The 22,008-nt window shown below is 44.2% G+C and overlaps 1 protein-coding gene across 3 annotated transcripts in view; it reads right to left on the bottom strand.

Annotated features, from left to right (window-relative positions):
- Window positions 1-10,056: 10,056 nt before the first annotated feature.
- PAK3 (p21 (RAC1) activated kinase 3) overlaps window positions 10,057-22,008 on the bottom strand; it is a 295,456-nt gene continuing 283,504 nt past the window's right edge. For all 3 annotated transcript variants that reach the window (XM_029607628.1, XM_029607629.1, XM_029607627.1), the window contains one exon: window positions 10,057-20,282. In XM_029607628.1, coding sequence (XP_029463488.1) covers window positions 20,193-20,282 — 90 coding nt within the window. In that variant the 3' untranslated portion in view covers window positions 10,057-20,192. The remainder of the gene's footprint in view (window positions 20,283-22,008) is intronic.

Raw genomic sequence — 22,008 nt, 5'->3', positions numbered from 1 at the left:
TAATCAGCTAGTGTCCTACAAGGGGATGATTAAACTTTCAGAAAGGGCTGGTACAATAGTATGATTTAGATAAGAGTCTGATTTTTAATGAGAAAGTGTCTCTTGTCTAAAAATCAAGGGTTGAGTGGGTGGGAAAGACAAACACTAGAATTAACTATCTCTGGCTTGCCTATTACCTCAGACACACACAAACTCTAAAGAATGTATCCCACTATTTCACCTTTCTCCAAATTTGTATAAGTCCAAAGATTTCCCAAAGCTATACTTACCAATCCTCTTTAACCACCATTAAATTGATCTTCACTCAAAGAATTGAAGGGTTTGAGATTGGTGTGCGCTTCCAGTCCTCTTCTACTGCAAAGGGTGTGGGGCCTCTGGAAGCTGGGGCTGTGGAATTCAATCCATGGATCGCTCGCGGTGACCTCTGGACTCCTCTCCCTAGGGATGCTGGAAGCAGTATGCAGATGAGCCTTCCACTCCTCTTCTACTGCAAAGGGTGCAGGGCCCCCCTGGAATTCAATCCCTGGATCGCTTGCAACGACCTCTGGACTCCTCTTTCGGGGGATGCTGGGAGCAGTATGCAGATGAGCCTTCCGGTCCTCTTCTACTTCTACAATGCAGATCCCACTACTTTACCAGCAAAATTCAGATATTGATCTCCAACTTCTAGGCATGCACAAAGTATGTTACTAATTCCAAAGAAAAAAAAAAAAAGAACATGTCTGAACCCACCCTTCAAGAGAAAGTTTAACTGGCAACTTCCAAAATCTAGCTACAGCCGTCAGATGTATCACTAAAGGGATCTCCCTCCCCCTGATGAGAAGTAGTAATACCTGGAAATGGAATTATTCCTGGATGAAATGGCATTTTTATTCCTGCTGCCTCCTGAATCCATGATCAAATTTCTTTCCAGAACCCAGAGATCGTGGGACAAATCCACCGCATAAGGAAAAAAGATCCCATTCCCCCACAGTCCCTCCAGCACTTGTCTGAGTCTCTCAAATTCAGCCTCTGCAACTGCACCAGAGTTAAAGGAGCAATGGTAAAAAAAAAAAAAAGTGTACCCATTTTCCTTAGCAAGCATCCATTCAGAGTTCCGCTGACAGATTCTCCAAACTATCTGCTCCCAGTCCTCTTCCTCAACGTCCCTCCCAAAAACTTTGATTCAAAGATCCTTATGTATCACTATTGGCTTAGTGAGGAGGGAGGAGACCTACACATGGACCTCAAGGGCCCTTTAAATGCCTGAGGCAGTTCCGGCAAAGCCAGGCAGGAAAATAAGTGCATTTCTTAAGATGGTGTTTTTTGTTTTATTTTTTAAAGATAAAGGAAGCATGCAGCCTTACATGCCCATTTTCACAAACTGGCCCGTTAATGAGCTTCTTTGCATGCTTTTGCTTTGCAGCAGCTCATTAACGTGCCATTTGAATAACGACTGCCATGAAATTTAGATACTGCTAAAATGTCACACAAATTGCCCACGCTGTGGTATTCTCGGGCTTTTGTGGGCATTCTGCAAAATTTTCAAAAAACAATTTCACAGCTTAATACATTGGACTCTAAGTATGCACGTAGTAAATCAGTTATATAGTGGAAAGATTTGCATATGTCTATGAGATATCTGTTTTTCATACTGCAGTAAGGTTAGAATTCAATCTGTAATGTACCATATGTAAACATTTTTTCACGTTTGTACTCTAGGTTCCATTGTACAAATATTCAAAATATATTTCCAAATTAGAGAACGATCTTAACACATAGGTCTTTTCCCTCCATATCTCACATCTCTTCTAGATCCCTTAAAGCATAACATCAGGAATGGGAAACCTCCAGTCCTCAAGGGCCATACACGTTGGATTTTCAGACTACCCCCTATTGAATATGCATAAGATAGATTTGTATGTACACTTACATACAGGGCAATGCTTCATAGGGATGTGCATTCGTTTCATACGTTTCCTGTACAAGCATGTAATATGAAACGTATGAAACGTATGAAACGAATGCACATCTAATTGGCATATAATGGGAAATGAATTAAATGAATGAAACGAATGCACATCCCTAGTGCTTCATGGCCCAGTCTTCCAAGCACCAGGTTTTCAGGATGTGCACAGTGACTACGCATGAGATGTGCTTATATGCCCTGCCTCCGTTTTAACTTGTGCATGTTCATTGTGGATCTCTGAAAAACCAGGACTGGCCAAGTGGTCCTCAAGGATCAGGGACCCTAGGGTAAAGTTATCAAATTAAGATCCTAACTCAGTCCCCCGACCCTGTTCCGGGGGCCCCACCAGCCAGTCGGGTTTTCAGGATATCCACAATGAATATGCATGAGCTGGCTGGTGGGCCCCCAGGACAGGGTTGGGGACCACTGTCCTAAATGATACCTAGCAGGGCATAAATCATTGCTTTTTATACTTACAGTTTTAGAAATGAGTTTTGCTATGGACACAAAGGGGCTGATATAATAAGGTGCGCTGAAGCCTCCGTGGGTTTGTGCATGCGTTTTCCCGCGCAAAACCCTGTATGGGGATGAAATGGTTTTATGCACAACAAAAAGGCACGTACGCACACACACACAGACCCTTGGTTTTTCCTGCGCGAATGCATGCAAAGGAGGCTATTAGCTGAACACAGGCAATGCAGGGAGCCACACTAATGCTAGGGCGGGTTTTTTACCACCGTGGTCAGGAAACGAGTTAAGTGTCAGCGCCGACTCGGGGTGGGGGGGGCCTATGTCTGCATCTGAGCATCCTGAAAACCACCTAGCTGATCGCCTAACTCGGCGTCTGAGTGGCCAGCTTAGCTAGGTGCCTTTCTGGGTGACCGAGCAGCCAGCATCACTAGGTGCTTTTCTCGGCCTTGTAGCGGTCAGCTTAGGTAGGTGCTGTAGCGGTCAGCTTAGGTAGGTGCTGCCCTAGGCGCTTGATCATACAGATTCGCAACCAAGTAAGCGCCGAGCTCAGCGCTTGAGCGGCAAAATTAGCTAGCGCCAGAGTGTCCACATTCACTCCCGGCTGAGTGCCTATGTTGGCACCCGCGCATCCAGATTGGTGCCCAGTTGAGCCCCTATCTCGCCGCTATGCCAGTGTGAATTAGCATCCGTAGAAATATTTGCCATGTTTTCTACAGCACAGTTATTTGAAATATTAAAAATGCTTTCCAGGGTCAGACTTTCACTTAATAGGGAGACCTGTGCGCTCGCTTTTATGCACAGATTATTGGCGTGGGTTTTGAGCGCGGATGCAGCCACTTAGTACATAGGCTCTTACCGCGCTTAGGTGCGCCAGATTTCTGGGCACAAATCGTTTGCTTAATTTCTTTTTTACATTTGGTGGAAGCAGCGTCTTCTGCTGCACACGGTGGTCAAAACCCGCACTCGTAACTAGTGCCAGTTTTGCTGCGGGACTTATTATATTGGCCCCAAAATGAGTGTAGAAGTGTTTTTGGGGGTTTTTTTTTTTTAAATGTGACACTCCCCCCTGAAGTTATTTCTGTGTAACCTCTTATGTTTTAATGTCTGCTTTAGAGAGTCTGAAATGCTGGACTGTTTGGGTAGCTGCTGGTTCAAAACTCTTGCATCGCTTGCCTTTTAGTGAAACAGGAAGGCTGGCTAGTCCGGGATGACTGTGGGGGGTGGTTCACGAATAGGAGGCACCCCCAGTCCCCCGCGCATTAGGCTGACACCACACTAGGAGACGGCCAGTGCTAGCCATCTCCTAGTCATCTGCACTTCAGCTCCTCCCCTCTCTCTCACTATTCACCAAGCCTCTTGATTACCAGTTTACAAGACCATTATTATAATTAGAAATAAGTCATAGGCTGCAGCTGCAATAGGGATGTGAATCTGACGATTGAAAATAGTGAGATATCAGGGGGTCCCCGATAGCAATAGGAAACCCCACGATTAATTTAGTGGGTTTTCTTATCGTTATGGGGGGGGGGGGCGGGAAGAAAGGACACAACCTAAAAACACAACCTGACCCTTTAAAATGAGTTTGTTAGTATCCCCCCCACCCTCCGGACCCCCCCCCAAAGAAGTTTTTTAATACCTGGTGGGCCAGCGGGGGTCCCGGGAGCATTCTCCCACGCTCGGGCTGTCGGCTGCCACTAATCAAAATGGCGCCCATGGCCCTTAGCATGTGACAGGGTATTCGTGCCATTGGCCGGTCCCTGTCACATGGTAGGAGCAATGGACGGCCGGCGCCATCTTTAAAAATGCTCCCGGGACCCCCGCTGGACCACCAGGTATTTAAAAAAAATTTTTGGGGGGGTCCGGAGGGTGGGGGATACTAACAAACTCATTTTAAAGAGTTGGCTGTATTTTTTTTGTTATCGGCTCGGGCGCAGCCAATAAAGAAAACAAACAATCTGACTGCAAAACAAATTTCACGATGTGAATCGGAACCGTTTCCAATTCACATCTCTAGGCTGCAATACCTTTCACAGAACCAACATCTGAGTAAGCCACAGCTAATGGCAAAAGGCAGCTTTCAAGCACACACAAGTTTCCTTTTGCAGATGAGACAGTCTAGAAAGTGTCTTACGAAGGTGGTACATTTTGATCAATCATATGAATTTCTCTCTGATACTGCTCTGTCATTCTGTGAAACGGCCATACCTGCTGTACAATAAACAGCTGTTTTATATCTTTGTGCTTGGGCTGTTTTGTCTGTCACCAACAGAAGTGCAAATGTTCCTTTCCCAACTGTGTTTAAGACAACCTAGGCATATGCATGGCTGGGCAGCAATTATTTTGTTAAATAAGCAGTTTATCATGGGCCAACGTGACCGTTACAATACTGCCCATCACGCAGACGCCGGTTCCTGGGGCCCACTCCCCATCGATCGTGCACTGAGGGTTAACAGATTTTTCAAAATTGTATGGCAAAATTTCCATCCCTAATCATACAGAAAATGTCAATTTTTATTGAAAAACCTGTGCTAAACCATTAAGTAAATTTTACCTTGCACATAAAAACTATTTAACAAGAAAGACCAGCAATAAATTACAGATTAAACTGAACTGTCACTTAGGACTTGAATTAAATTGCATTCAGCTGTTCATTTTATATTTTCTCTGGGAAGCTCTCACCTTGGTGCCAACTGTGTCAATTTATGAAGATTAACTCAACCTCGGCAGAACGTGTCATGCTACATAGTAAATAACTACAACTACATACAAACCTGCACTACAAAAACGTTTTAAAATTGAATGAATAAATCAAAAGAACAGCACATCTGCAAGAAACCCTTGCACTAAAATACCCATAACAGCTCAGAGAGCCATTAAAAATGTTCTGCTTTTAAACAGATCTAAAATAAGGCCTGAGATTATAGTGCCCTGGAGTACAGTGCACAGAATCCTGCACAGGTGCTGCACACTCAGGCCCTGGGAGGGAGCAGAGAGAGGGAAGACGGTAGATCTCATTGTGGCCACATCTGCTAATCAACCAGCAAAGCTAAGACTGTATCTTAAAGGCAGCACCCGTCCAGGTCCCCGGGGAATTTTGTCTGAGAGTAGGTGGTGGCATACACCCTGTTGTTCCCCCCCCCCCCCCCTCTCAGCAGTATAAGAGTAAACAAAACACAATACTGAAATGTTTGTATATATAAAAACAAATAAAATAATTAAATCATTAGCAGCCAAGCACATGTTTACCATAAACTTTGCTCTCCACACGCAGCAGGATGAATTAGCTATGACATCGTATGGCAGTACCAAACAGACCTGTCTCTCTTAGCTAGTAGAGCTTTTGCTGTACTGAGCATGTGCAGGAATTACCATTTGAGGTTTCCTCATGACCCCCTCAATCAAATTTTAGAGTTAATTTTGTCAAGGTAGTCATCTCTTCAGAGAGGCAGGCAGGCAGGTATTTAGCATGGTGGATTCATCCTAGTGCTTTCTAGAGAACTGTTTACGATAAGCAAACTTGCTTTCTCCATTGACAAACAGGGCTGAATTAGTCATGACATGTAGGGAGTCCCAAGCTGAGGGTTGCAGTAGAGTAGCATTGAATAAGCAACCTTATTCAATAAACGCTGACCCCACCCTGCAGAGTAGACTACTGAATGAACAAGCTATGCAAAACTGCTTGTCCAAATTTACTGTCACTCAGGAGAATACCCAGACAGTATTGGGATGCAAAGGTATGTACCGATGACCATGTTGCAGCTTTAGAGATATACATTAGGAGTCTCTCACGCATGAGCTACTGCTGCAGCTATAGCTCTAAATTGATGAGCCTTGATGAGTCTTACAGGCCTGCTAGCTTGAAGCAGTACAGCCTGCAATCAGCCAAGGCCTTTTTACAGACCAAGGTACAAAGGGCTTTATCATCTGCAAGAGTGTGTGGCTACAGCAAGAACGTAGGTAATATGACATGATTATTATGAAAAGCTGTTTCAGCTTTTCTAAGAAACTTTGGGTGAATTCGGGCCATCACTCTATTGTAGAAGAACTGTAAATAAGGAGGACAATAAACAAAGCTGAAGCTCACTGATTCTAATGGCTGAGATAACTGATACAAGGAATGTTACAAATGTGAGGGAAACAGACTCCCGTGGTTCAAATGGTAGCTTCATCAATTATTTCTGCAAAAAGACACTTGTGTTTTGAAATTAAAATTTTTATAACCAAGACATTTCTTACAATACATTCCAACTTCTGTCACAATGGACCTTGATAACACTGAGCGGTTACTTTGTCATTACAACACTTTCTGTGTTTTATGGGTCATAAATAATCATTGGTCCCAGTAGAAACATTTTTTTTCTTATTTTTCAATTGGTATGCTCTTATTGCAATGCTTGTAAACTACAAAAATGAAATGGGTACTTCCCTGTCTTAGTGCTTGTATTATTCCACAGTGCAACACAAGATCAGCTAATAAGGCTCTGTTTTCCATCCCATCAGTCACAACTGCTAGCCTCCATTGCTTCCCCCAAAACTTGGAACACCCTACCCATAGAACTGAGGACCCAGCACATCCAAAAAACATTTTAAAAAGACCTAAAAACATTTTAGTTCCGCAAACTCTATTCTAACTGACACCTGATCATCCCAGCCCTCAACAGAACTCGTAAGCATAATCCTCCTCCTTCATGCTCTCCTGATGTACCCTCCTTTTCTACCCCTCCCTGCTCACTCCCTTGATCCGTTTTCTTTGAAAATGTTCTCCGCAATATTCTGTTATTCAACGACTAAGAAAATGTTGATTGTTCACAAAACCCTACTGTTCCCAACTACTATGTTAACTCCATTTGATTGTAAGATAATTGCATATGTTGAATGATAATTGCAGATTTGTAAACCATTATGATGACTCTACCAAATAACGGTATATAAAACCCTAAAATAAATAAATAAACAGTTAAGAGAAAGAGCAGCTTCAGTAGCTGGACCTCACCTATGGAACTCATTACCTGAAATCCTAAAGTTACAAAATGACAACTCAAACCATGGCTATTTCAACAAACTTACAAAGACGGCATTGGTTAGTTAACTCCTCACAAACAATCAAATCACCTGATTCATGAAATCCCCCCCTCCCCACACACCCTCCAGACCCACTGATCCACATTTCCATGTCAAGAAATGGAGAAATTACTTACCTGATAATTTCGTTTTCCTTAGTGTAGACAGATGGGACTCAGGACCAATGGGATGTATAAATGCTACTCCCGAACCGGGTTAGAGGCTGCCCGTGACTCACAGTACCTGCCCCTGCAAATGGGGAGCATACTGCCAGGAGCTAACCGCCCAGGGGCAATGGAACAAAGAAGAGTCGGGATGGAACATCAATCGCCTAGAAGCCCGGGCAGTCAGACTAGCCTGCCTACGGTTCGGTCACAGACTCAGAGACAAATCAGTCAGAATAATGTCTGACAACGCCACAACAGTGGCCTACATCAACCGTGGGGGAGGAACCAGAAGCCAACAGGTGCCTACCCAAAGGTAGGCGCTAGTTTCTGCCAGCACCGGGAAAGTGCACAAAAAAAGCAGTAAAAACTGCTTTTCTGTGCACCCTCCGACTTAATATCATGGCGATATTAAGTCGGAGGCCCCGAAAGTTTAAAAAAGTAAAAAAAAAATAAAAATTTAAAATGGGCCCGCAGCTGGCAGGTCGAAAACCACTCAATTTTGTCGGTGGCCGGTTTCCGAACCCGAGTCAGCAGGCTCGAGAACAGACGCCAGCAAAATTGAGCGCCGGCTGTCAAACCCGCTGACAGCCGCAGCTTCCGTCAAAAAAGAGGCGCTAGGGACACGGTAGTGCCCCATGGTATTGACCACTAGTGAGACGAGGTAAAAAAATAGTTTTTGAAATAGTGGGTTTTGTTTTTTTTAAAATAAAAAAAGAATATTTGAACATTATAGTAACATTTATAAGATTCTATGAAATATATATTTTAGGATTGGGTACGGTGTGTTTTTATGGGGTTAGGGTGGTAAGTTTATGAGGCTGGGATAATTAGAAATGCAGTTAATATTGTAGGGCACAGGTTAGTAGTGGATTGTGAAAGCTAAATTTTAAAACATGTTTTTCTTTATTAGATACAGTTAATACTGAGATTGAAATGTTTCGTGTGTAGCTGATGGTTTCGTTTGAAAATAAAAAGTTCCCCTGATGAAGCTGTATAGGCGAAACGAGGCCTTGTTGGGATATGTGAAATATGTGTTCCTCCCTTCTCACTCCACCCCCTTTTTCTTATCTCCCTCCTTTACCCTAATTATCACATAAGTATATCAATTTTGTAACCTGTGTCATTTAGTTGTTCCTTCCTTCCACTCCCCTACCTCCCATATCTTCCTAGCTCTAGTAACCCTTTTCCCTTGTTAATCTCCTCCCTGCTTAATGAGTAAGTTAACGTTATTACCCCTGGTCAATGCAACTCACACATGTTCGATGTAAAACTTTGGTCATGAATGTCGGTATAGAAAAGAATTAAATAAATAAATGTGACCACGCCATCATTTGATACAGTGGGAAACGGACAGGGACAAGCGAGTAATGTGGTTACGCCATCAAAACGACACTGTGTGATATTAAGAAATGGAAAATCACGGTTGGGCATAATAGTTCTTTTTTGAGTAATGTACTGTATTATTAAGTAATAGATAAGTGGATGAATGCCATATGAATTGTAAATTCTATTTTTATATATTCACTGATGGAAATGAGCTATACATGAAAAAGTATAGCTATTTTGAGATGTACTGTGCTTAAGTATAAAGGGTGACTGTTAGTGATAGCTTGAGATTAGGCATAGTTGAGGGTTGAAGAGTGGTTTTTAGATTTAGGAATTGTGTATTCTATACACTAAATTTATGTATGAGTAGCTTGAATTGTATGTAAATTAATAACATTTTCAATAAATATGAATTTTTAATTTAAATAATTGATGGTATCAAATATTATGTTAATTTAGGTGCTTTTTTTCCTTCCCCTAAAACAATGTAGACAAATACTTTAAAAGGGAGGGTAACTGTAGGGCATGTAAAGTTAGAAGGAAAGGTAGATGCAGATTATGAGTTATGTTATATCCTGATAGGCCTTCATGAATTGCCATAGTTTCACCTCTTCTCTAAAAGTTTTTAGCTCAGACTGCAGACGTATCTCTGTTGGAAGAGTTCCAGATTTTAGGTCCGTCAGGTGATAGTGCGCGTTCTCGTACTTAAATGAGCAGATGAACGGAAGGGATAGAGAGCAGACCTTTATTGGCAGAGCGAAGGTTTCCTTTGGGCGGTATGAAGTCGAATGTTAGCATTAAGCCAGTCCGTTTCTTCCCCATATTTGATTTTGTGCAGAATGCATACTCTTGAATTCTATTAGATATTTTACTGATAGCTAATGCAGTGAAATTAAAGTGGGGGTTATGTGGTCATGTTTTAGTTCCTGTTAGAATTCAAGCTGCAGTGTTCTGTAGAATTTGTAGTGGCCGAATAGTGGATGATGGTAAGCCTAGTAGAAGTGCATTACAATAATCGATGTTGGTGAAAATAAGTAACATTATATAAATTCACCGCAGAATGCATATAACACATACTAAAAATGGTATTTATAACTTTTATTTGCAATACTTTAGGTCCAAGTTTCAAACTGCAATAATTTTTACACTCAAGACAGTCATGCACAATCCATAATTCAATTTTCTATTGCTTCAACCACAATTTAAAATAACTTAACATTGGAAACAAACCAAAAATTATTCTCTTTAAAAAAAAAAAAAAAAATCCCATAAAAATCCCCCAAAAACCCTGCGAGGTCCGAAAATATTCATGTCCTCAGCACACTTACAAAGTAAATAACTTATTTAAAAACAAAACAAAACAAAAAAAAACAAAACAAACCCAAACCCTCATGAGTACCTCCATCCAAAGTTACAGAAGAGTTTCACTACACATTTTTTTTTGTACAGATAAACACATCCTAAAAAAAAAAGGAATGTACAGCAAAATGAGATACAATTTAGATAAACAACAGGAATGTGGGAGGTTCCTCTTATCTGTTAGTTTGCTTTTGTTTGGGATAGCCTCAGGAAAAATCCAGTTGCCAGCATGAGAACGGTGACCTGTGGTTGGGGAGGTTCTAAATACTGAATTCTTTGCTACAACTCCGGTGGCTGGAGCTCGCGACGCAAGTCTGTACTTCATTGTGCGTATTTACCCATAGCTTTAAAACCTTACATTTGCAACCAAAACTTCCGGAGGGTGCAGGGAAGATCACGTGGTTAAAAGGGCGAGGCGGCGGCATCCTCTAAGTTTCTTTTGTCAGAGGCCAACACGATGAGCCATCACCACACTACTGCTTCCAGTGTTTTGGAGATTTTATTTTAATTTTTCTCATATAATCAGCTGGCCTCAGAAGAGAAGAGTGACCACTGCAAGCACTATTGCCTCCAAGACTTAGGTTTTATGAAACATAACCCTGCTTTGGCCATGCGCCTTCCCACTGGGCGTAGTATTGCTTCCCCACTGGAATCTCATTGTTCATTCATACTGGCTACATCCGTGCACACACGTGTATACGTGTTGTGGCCAGCTGCAGCAAAACTGAAATTAACGGTGCTGCTGAAAGGCTGCTTCCAAGTTAAAGTGCCTAGCACTGCGCGCACGTGTGTGTATATGTATATATCTCCACATACACACACGCGCAGTATACCATATACACAGTCTGTAGCTATGTACGGAGGTGACAAGCAGAATATTTCTTCAGTAGTGTCCTGGGCTGCAGTATTTTCCGAAATAACCTAATTCTCTCCATACCCTAAATACACCTGTAATATGCCAAACTGTACCTGCACAGCTTGCTACCTTTCATTCTGCTGTTTATTTCAATCACGGTTAGGCGGAGGTTAGACTGCGATGGCACCAGGATAATTACCTTCCTGCTTTTTAGTGCCCCCGTGTCCATGCCAAGAACATTCCGCCTGCGGGTGAGAACTGTGCTTGCCCCCCTTCCCTGCTGCGGACCCTCTAGCCTCAACCTCAAGATGGGAGTGGAAATGGCACCAGGTTCTAAAATGTCCATTTCCGACACCACAAGTGGTCCCCATCCCTGCTTCTCTACTGGAAATTATCCAAAAAAATGGTCAGCTGGATGGCAGGCCATCACCCCTTATGGAATCTTGCAGGCAGTTACACAAAGATCTGTGATGGATTTTAGAATGATACCCATCACTCCTGCACACCGGGGGAAGCAGCTTGCTGGCAAAGTCTCACCTGCGCACCCTTCAGAGAATTGTTTGTCTCAAGTAACCCATTACTACTGGAGCCATCACTTATTCTTCTCAGAAGAGGGGACCATGAGGGGCTTTTGCTTGCTCTCACAAAGATTTTGCAGCATTGGTCAGTGTTGCTGGACAGTACAGGGTAAGGCACCGTTTTCTCCTTAATCTGGAAGCTCAAGGACAGTTCCCAGAAGTAGGCAACCATGTTCTGGTCCCTGTGCAATAAACTACGTGAAACAAAGAGGAGGAGAAAGAGGAATGTGCCCATGCGTCGTCAGTCATGTCCAGGCAAAGCAAAAACTGCTTTCTAGAATATTGCTGGCAAAAACTTATCCACATTAAGGCTGGGGAGGGAGGGGAAGTTAAGATGTAAACAAATAAGGATGGCTGTCTTCATCAGAGCATTTGTGAACTTGTCTGGAGACAAGCTCGGGATGCAAGGTATTAAACACTGGAAGCAGTAAGCACAAAGCAGAGGTGATGCATGCCGGGCTGGATTCACACCATAGTACTTATCAACTGACTTAACGTCAAGAGGATTCAACTTCTCTTACTTGGTTTTGAAAATTAACCCCCAAATACACCTTAAGAAGGAGAAACAGGGCAAATACTGCCCAAGTCTCCGAACATGCTGGGGTGCCGAGCCCGGCACATTTGACTTATCTGCTCTCAGCTCACTGTAGAGATCGCCAGGTGACTTTACTTCCTCCTACCTTTATACCATTACAGAGCTATGAAAACGCACGGGGATGATGGGGAAGAGACTAGAACCTATTTCATCCAACACTGAGCATTTGCCAGCCCACGGAGTAGAAGCATTGATATCAATGGGTAAAGCTTGACAAAAGCAATGGATAACATTTAGACACCACAAGGGCTCGAGTCAACTTCCCTCTCTCAACTTTAGCCTGCTAAAAATATATTTTTACACAGTTACAGTCCACGATAGACAAAAGAACAAACCAGCAACTCTCTGTGTTGAAGAGCTGCTCGCTATATTTAATTTCTTGCTGGAAACACATATTCAGATGCACTTTTCAATATATTCAATGGCGTACTCTTTTCCATAAAATTGCCAGCTTGCCCATTTGGTCTGTCTTTAATTCTACCATATATTTATTTTGACATCACTTAACGCTTTACTGACACTTCACATCACAGACACCATGCCAGACCCTTGTGCTCAAACATTTCACAATTTTGAATGAATCCTGAGAAAACTGAGATGCAGTACTTTTAAATCGGATCTCAAATTTTTCATCCCCCTATTTTCTCACCAAACTGGAAAGCAGCAGCAATGCCCCACAAGAATTGTTCCAAAAGCAACAATTCCACATCTTGCTTGGTTTTAGAAATTCACACATAGCATATCAGAAAACTGCCTCAGCTCGTCCATATTTCCGCACAGACACACGTACACACGCACTCCCACGAATGTTCAAGTCACTGTCAGTGTCTGAGAAGTCCCATAGGGTTGAACGATTGAGTCTCTCTTCGGCAAAACCGCAACATTGATAACTAAAGTGTAGTCACTCACATCCCATCTCCCCACTTTGAGCTGGTCCTCTGCTGCTGAAAACCCAACAAGGGAATGCGGCTGTAGAAGCTCCAGACGCAGTATCAAAACAATTGGGTGCCGCAGACATCAAAGATGAACTAATCACCAAACTGAAGTAGATTCCCTAAGAGATAAGGGAGGCGCCCATGCCACCACTGAAATGTGCTAAAGGGGATACCAGCTTAACCTCTACTTCCATTTCCCATCTACAAAGCAATGTGGTTGTCATGTTATTCCATTTAGGCATGTACAGATTTTCTATCCATCGACAAAGAAATGAACTCCAATACTAATGCCAAGCTAGAGACTGCATCTAGTCCCCATAGTACCTAGTTCTCTGCATCCTGTAGAGATCTACGTTAGCCACCATGGCTTATGCATTACTGTGAAGAATTTGTTCATCCCTACTATATCTTCAAAGGAACTCATCAACAGATGCCGAACGGTAGAACCTCCTCTGCATTACAGTTCAATATCAGTCAAATATCGGTTGGTGGATAGAGTGGTTGTGTTGGCGTCGATGACAGTACACAATTTATTATCCATTTGGAAAGTGTATGTCAGCATGGCCTCCAATGAGGATTGCTTTATAAGTGCCCGTTAACTAATCACAGTTTATTCTTTCTAGTACAGGAATGATTTATGCCACCAACTTGGATTCAACGCTATCCCAAGCTGTATTTCTGCAGTTTCATGTTGTCACCAGTTTCACGCTGAACCTTTTCTGTACACTCATATTGAAACAGGTTCCCAACACTCTGAAATATGATGCTAAAAAGAATAGATGGATCATCTGTGAGGAAAGCTTTGCATTTCCTCTAGTTTAGTAATCATAATGTACTTTGGTAGACTGTTGGGTCTTTTTTTCTCCTTTTCTTTCATGGGCATTGGGTATGTGGGTCGACAATATTAAGGCAAAATGTCACTGCTTGCAAAAGTAGCCTGAATAGCAAAACAAACCATAGGAATAATAAATACGCATCTGTGTACGCCACGGTTAGGCTATCCAGCAGCCAGTAGTGAAAAAATGGTCATGTACAGTACATATTTACAAAAGATCACAAGCATTGCTGGTCAAAAGACAGCCTCTGCCCAATCCTGTGACAAAAAAAACCATGGGAAGAGACTAAGGGCACTAGCTGTGCCTCAGCTCCTGGCATCCAGGACCCTCTCTTAAAATGCAGGATAACTTGACAAGGGAAGTAAATAATTTACACTACTGTGCTTTTCACAACTTCTGTCAAATCGGACAACACTTCCTGCTGGAAGGGACACCAGGAAATCCTGGATCTACTGCTCATACCATGGGGGTAGTCTGAGTCTATCACGGCTTCAGCAGGTTTTGTGCCACTGCATTATGTGATCTGGAGTCTGCTCTTACCCCTAAGAAAAGCATTCTACTGCTCCCATGCATTAGGAGGGGAACCTGAACTGATCCGGTTTATCAATGATTTTCTGCTGTGCATTTTTTGGGACCCTCCTGCTGCCTCTGGATGAGCTTTATACTAAGGAAGGAATTTATAACTAAAGCGGAATGAAATAAATGCACAAAGCACGTCCCATCCGCACAGAAACAAAGGGACGTTCTCTGCAGGTGCTGCACACTCGCTGGCTAAATTTAAAAATCTAACTTGGATTATTATTCCGGGAAAATGTATGCAAGCTATAAACTGGAAAAATGCATATCAGCCACCTCTGCAAATCAATAAAAGTGTGATGGGGAAAAAAAAAAAAAAAAAAAAGACGACAAACCAGAAACATGCAGCGAAACACTTCTAAAAAGACAAAGTAATACTGTCATACACTTACAAAATTATATGTGGGTCTCGGAAATTATTTGCGTGCTGCTGTACCGTGGCAAGTTTGACACATGCAAATTCATTTGGTGCCAAAACAGGAACTTTAATTGTATCCCTTCTGTTTTATGAAATCAGTTCAAGTGTGTGTTTTGAGAAGAGGGTACAACGGGACACTGGATGTTTTGCACGTTTTTGCTTGGTGCTGCCTTTTAAAGAATTAAGTACATAATGCAAACATAATGGCCATCTGCCTGTCCCATATCACATGGGCCTGAGGTTTCAAGATCAGGTTCCCATTCCATAACTAGGACAAGGAAACGGAGGGGTTTAATACGATCTATTTTTAAGGAAAAACTTGGGCATTCCCATCACTGTCCTTGCAGAGCCTTGGGTAACTTTACCAGTTTTGCAGAGTTTTTTCTCCCCCTTGACTAAGAAGGGCTGGTATTTTATTTTTAACAGAACGATCCTGTAAATGCTCCCGACTTGGAACAAGTGGCTGTGATTTTGGAAACCGCGTCCATTCAAGCAAAGGCCCAGACCCCAAGCGCCCAGCATTTTTACTGCAGTGCTGAGATAGCAGGGACGGAGGCTTTAATGTTACTGCGGATATAAAATCCCCACAGAGAGATCGCATCCGTTCAGTTCATAGTATTACAGGGCCACCAAAAACAAGGGGCAAGGGAGGCCAGGTCGTTGGAAACAGATGCCGCGTGCAAAACTCACGGCCTCCCACGATCAGTGATTCAGTTAAGTAAACATCTTGCAAAAATGCATAGTAATCACTCTTTAAATTGTATTTAAGGACTTGAGCAGCTATTTGCATTATGAAATTAAAAAATAAACAAACAAGACACTGCAAAGCTACTGCTCCTGATCATTTCCTTCAGCAGGAATTGTATTTGTCCAAGCTGTGAGGATGGGATTAAGAATATTTGGGACAGAGGCTCAGTGTGACATGCAACAATTCTTAGGTGGTTCGAGTTAAAAAAAAAAAAAAGGCAAAATAAGTGCCAGCATTTGATGCAGTCAGCTGAAGTGCTCCCGGGCCCTGCAGCTGGAAGGATGCTCGCTCTCCTAGCCGTCCCCTGGGGTCAGTACAGAAATCTCCAACAAGGGAGCGCGTGGGACCCGAGGGATGCTCGCAGGATAAGATCCTCTCTCGCCTGGGGAAGCAGGGGTGGGCTTCTTTCCCGAAGGCAGTTACATTTAAGAGAGACTTCAGAAAGACTACGCTAGAACCGACGGGGAACGACCCAAAGGCTGAATTTCTCTCTCGGAGGCGGGGGATGTGCCCTGCTTTATTTTGTGTCTTCAGAGAACGCGGTAGTTAAGGCAAAAGGGTAGGGGAGTCAACGGCCAACCCACAGAGCAAATTTAGAAAGTTATTTTTTTTTTCCCCCAGTGCAGCAAATGTTGCAGCTTTGCATGTGAAAATATTTCCATTTGGGGGGGTGGGTCTGAAGGAATTTTTGCACTGGAATTAAAGTAGATGAAAAGCTCTCTCGTATCTGCCCCGGTCTCTGGAGGCCAGCAGCACAGCGCTCTCCTGTAGGGGCAGGCATTATGGCAGACTCCACGAGACCCGTAGGGAAGGGTGACCACCAGCCGCGGGAGACCCTCAGATGGGCAGGAGAAGCCTGCGGCAACACCACGGCACCGAATGCAAAAACTGCCGCACAGGCCCACAGCCTTTCACAGTGGCGGGCGCTGCAAATTACCTCTTCACAACTTGAGGGAGTTAGAAAAATCCACAGGCCGACAGCGCAGGCAACAGTTTTACAGGCTGCAGCTGCGAAAATACACCTTGCTGTTGTACCTGCATTTTTTTAAAAAAGGGTATACGGTACTAAGAGGTGTTGTAGATGAGCCCTGGGAAAAAGTTTAATGTGGAGGACGCTCACACAGCAGAAAAATTCATGAAACTGCAGCTGATGTCGCCGTAGAGTTTTACGTGCCCCAACTGTAGCTGGGGGGGAAAAAGGTTCAGTTGTGCTCAACCGCTGCTCTGAAAATGGGTGCAATATTTAGCCACAAATTTCATACCCAGAACTGATGATTTCTAGGCTGCCAAAGGGGGAGAGGGGAACATCTTTTAGTGCAGGTACCAGAAAGTGACAAGACATACAGTTGCTGAATGTCAGGAAGCAGCAACGCGTAATTAAATCTTCAACCGGAGCTTGCGTCTCCTATCTTCCAAGTGCCGCTCTGGATGCGTGGGTCTCGGGGTTCATTGCTGCCTGAGGCTGCGAAACCTCAACTACGCTTGCACCAAAAAATAAAATAAATAAATAAAATGAAAAGATGGCAATGCGTTCCTGTTTGCACAGCAGAGAAGCTTATACAGTCCAGAGGAACCGTGCTACCGGGCGTCACGACTCCAGACTACAAAAACCGAGATCCAGAGACCAGAATTTCCAAACATTTAAAACAGGACACTACACAAAAACAGAGAAACCTTTACATGAGCTCCTCAACAAGCTCCATCGCTAAATAAACAACCAAATAAATGATTCAAGTGGTAGAGTCTAGCTCAAGGATAGGAAGCTCCAGACCTGGAGCATCACAAGCGGATGCCAGGTTTTCAGGCACGAGAGGCACCTGCATACCATGGAGGCAGAGCATGCAAAGCTCTTGTGCGCACATTCCTCGGGGATTTCCGGAAATCCAGACCCCTTTGTGGCCCTCGAGGACCAGAGTTGCCTCCCCCTGGGCTAGATCCTAAGACCCCTTCGCGTGTATGGCCTGCCGTTCGCAAGCCATGCAACTGGGTCGTTAACTCACGTCCTTTGCAATTTTTTTTTTTTTTCGTATTGTTTTGTGCAGAGCGCAGCATCGTCCACTGAAAATATAAGGGGCATGGCAAAAAAAATAAATCTCAAATGTCACGGAAAACCTCCGGGGCTCCCGTTACTGTGATATGGAGGGGCCGTACCAAATGCACTGCAAAAAAAAAAAAAACAACAGAGAAACAGCCGTTTTGCAAATAACTCAAGTTCTGCAGTCCTGGCAAAATAGATCTGCAAAATGACACATTTGGGGATTTTTGTGTTTTGGGGTTTTTTTTGCAGTAAATTTCTCCCAGCATTCTTTGAATATGAGTTCCTGCTGGCCATCCTAGGGCCCTTTTCCCTGGGATTTCTACCATTTTCCAGCAAACTTTGAAACAAAACAGACATAAAAAGCTCATCCTGGGCACCCGACATCCCCCCTGTTCATGGCCCTGTACTCCTGGCACCCCTAGGATCCAAGGCGGCTCTTGCCATTTCAGCACGCAGGAGCTCGGGATGGAGGCGGGACGGCTGCTCGGCTGGGTTCCCATCAGCGGGGATAGTTTGCAGGTCTCGGGATTCAAATGACTTTGGGGCAGGACTTTCAGCGATTTATTCTGAACCGCCGATGCAATAAAAGTCTGCCGAAGGCAGGTGTGCGGCGTCCGCTTTCCTAACGGGCGCCCAGGCACCTCTCCTGGGGGGGGGGTGCCATGCAATATTTAAATTAGGGGGCTGCGCAGCCAAGGAGGCGCTAGGGTCGATTGCAGGCCCCCCTAGCGCCTCCTTGGCAGTGGGCGCCCAGGAGAGGTCGGCGGTCAGTGGGTTGAGAAAACGGATGCCGAATTTATCGGCGTCCGTTTTCCTAGCCGGCGCACAGCCACGGGTTAGGGAAACACACGTTCGTTAACTGAGCGACCCTTTCCCCTACACTGATCGCTGGCACTTTTTTTTTTTTTTTTAAACTTTTCATTCCTCCGACTTGACATCGCCAGTATTTTCTGCTTTTCTGTATATTTTTTTGGGCTGCTCAGAAATTAACGCCTGCGCCGGGCAGGCGTTAATTTCTGAGCGTAAAAAAGTGCGGGTCTGGTGCACAGTTGGGTTTTTTTGTGCATCTGGGGAGCATGGCTAATAGCCTCATCAACATGCATTTGCACGTGATGGGCGTTATTAGTTTCGCTGCGCGGTGGACACACGAATCCCCTTATAACATAAGGGGCTGTGGACGCACGTCCAAAACGCGTGTCCCACCGCGGGTAAACCAGTGCTGAGCGCGCCACATTGCATCGGCCTGCGAGCGTTTCCCAAAAGCTGCCCGAAGCAGGTCCCCTCCCCCCAAGCATTTGCTGCTGCATTGTTCTCCTATACAAATTACCGCCTATACCTTCATCAACAAAACTGTGTGCTTCCGTGCCAGAAAGTTTGGGAGACTTTTAAAGTTTAAAAAAAAAAAAAGGTGAATTTCTTCTCTTTCAGGCACCCCAAGGACCCTGCCTTCCTCAGAACAGACTCCTGGGCAACCTTCAGGGCGGGCTGGTGTGGAACAGGATTGCTTTCCTTTCAGAGTTTTGCTCTGCAAAAAAAAAACCAAAAACACACAACCCATCATAGCAAAGCATCAGAGCGAGCTACACAGAAATCAGACTGAGAATATGCACCCAGGATGGTGCGTTTCAGATGCTGAGCTGCACACATGCAACCGAGATGCTTTGCAAAGCACTTTGTGTGTGTGTCGAGGGCAGCGGGGGGGGGGAGATGAGCGGTGAAGGGCTCTGGGGAGACAGAGAGAGAGAGAGAGGAACTGAGCCGCATTCTGCTCTTCTCGAGAGACTGTCTGTGGTTGGATATTCCTGAAGAAGTTGACAAAAATCACAGTTGGAGGAAGTTTCCTTGGTACCGGAGTCTCTGTTTTGAGTGCACTTACTCAAAAAGGAAAAGGACCACCTTGCAAAGGGCTTCTATGCATCTTTACCCTGCACCCAGCCTTGGAAAGATTATGCCCGAAACGTCTGCTTAGGTTTTTTTTTTTTTGTTGTTTACCCTTGCCCCGTTCCGTTCACTTTTGAAGCGGTCGGAGGTAACGGCCTCGCCTGCCGCGCTCCCAGCTCTAGTCTCTGCATCCCGTCTCGGATTCAAAAAAATAAGTTAAAGTCCAAAAGTGCTGGAAGAATGACCCACAGAGAGAGATGCAGTGCCCCTTGACGGCCGCCATTCACCACCTTTTTTTTTTTTTCCCCGGTCTGCCTGTCCTGCCGCGTGGGCGTTTTGAGGTTTTACAGAATTTGTTCAGTCTGCGGGAGCTGGAGGAGGGGGTAAAGGCTTGCTGTGCTAACGGCTGCTGTTCTTAATGGCTTCCTTTGCGGCGATGATCAAGGGGGTGAGGCTGGACAGAGGCTTGGCTAATTTTAAAAATGAATGCTGCAGAAGGAAAAAAAAAAAAAAAAAAGGTTACAGTGAAATCTCTTTCACACAAAATTACTTCTATACCACATTTTAAAACCAACATTTTTCAAGATCTGTTCTTCTGAGAGGAAATCCATTTCTGGGGGCAACGCTCAAGCTGTCTGCAATGGGACACAAGGAGAAATTAATACTTAGATAATTTCCTTTTCTTTAAGGACAGACAGATGGATCCAGAACCAGTGCGTTATGCACCTCTACCAGCAGATGGAGACAGAGCAAAGCTGAGCAGTGACATCAGCCTGCCAGTATTCTCTGCAAAAGACAACTGTGGACAAACGAACAAAGCTTGATTATTAACAGATTACCATTCCAGCACTCAGCCAACAGGAACACACTGAGCTCAGGGACTGGATTAACACTTATCAGTACTCTCTGGAACACACAGCCACGCAGGAGGACCATAGCGTAATCATTCGGCAGCCAAAGGCATGAAGCTGGATCCATCTGTCTGTACTAAAGAAAAGGAAATTATCAGGTAAGTAGTAATTTCTCATTTCTTAGCGTTCAAACAGATGGATCCAGAACCAGTGGGATGTACCAAAGCTACTCCCGAATTGGGCGGGAGGCTGCCCGCGGTCCAGTCTACACTGCACGTGTGAAGGCTGCATCCTCCTGGACCTGCACATCCAGGCGATAATACCTGGAAAAGGAATGTAGGAAAGACCACGTTGCAGCTCGGCAAATGTCAACGGTAGACAACAATCGAACCTCTGCCCATGACACCTCCTGAACCAGTGGAATGAGCCCTAACTTGTCTGGGCAACGGCTGCTCAGCAACCACATACGCAGCTGTAACTACCTCCTTAATCCAGCAAGCCTTTGTAGCCTGCAATGCCAACTCACCCTTTTTACTACCACCATGGAGTATAAACAGCCAGTCCATCTTCCTGAGAGGTTCAGAAACCTCTAAGTATCTCAAGATACGCCTCCTGACATCTAAGGGCTGTAACAGGCAATATTCTTCCACATCTCTTGCTCTGTCCAGAGACGGCAGGGAAATAGATTCAAGTGAAAAGGAAGGAACAGTAAACAGCTGTATTGCCCCTGGAGTCATGCATAGAAACGGCTCCCGGCAACATAAGACCTGTAGTTCTGATACTTGATACGCAGAACAAATTGCCACAAGAAACACCGTTTTTAAGGTCAGTAACCTGAAGAAAAGGTTATGCATTGGACAAAAGGTAGGGCCTGCTAAAAAATCCAAAACTAGATTAAGACTCCACAAGGGCACCGGTAACTGCAAAGGAGGACAAAGTTGCCTCCCTCCTTTCAAGAAATGGGTCACAACCAGATGAGCCAACAAGGGCCCACCATTCACCTGACCTTGGAAACAGGTAAGAGCCCCCCCACCTATACCTTTAATGAATTAAGGGCCAACCCCTTACTGAATCATCCTGCAAAAAAATCCAAAATGAGCAGGATCTTAACTGAATGAGGAAAAATCCTTTGATCTTCACACCAAGCCTCAAACACTCGCCAAACCTGCACACAGACCAAAGAAGTGGAAAACTCTCACTCTCAGCAAGGTGGCAATCATTGCAGTAGACTATCCATGCTTCAGCAACTGAACCCTCTCAAGGGCCATACCGTAAGACAAAATCGATTTGGATCTTTGTGAAGGTCCCTGCCATAGCAGATGCCTGTGTGCCGGAAACTGGATGAGAGGAGTCTTCGCAAAATG

Source organism: Rhinatrema bivittatum, chromosome 6 (assembly GCF_901001135.1).
Source record: "Rhinatrema bivittatum chromosome 6, aRhiBiv1.1, whole genome shotgun sequence".
Lineage (NCBI taxonomy): Eukaryota > Metazoa > Chordata > Amphibia > Gymnophiona > Rhinatrematidae > Rhinatrema > Rhinatrema bivittatum.
Note: the sequence above shows the minus strand (reverse complement) of the source record. Positions and strands in the feature narration are given on the sequence as shown.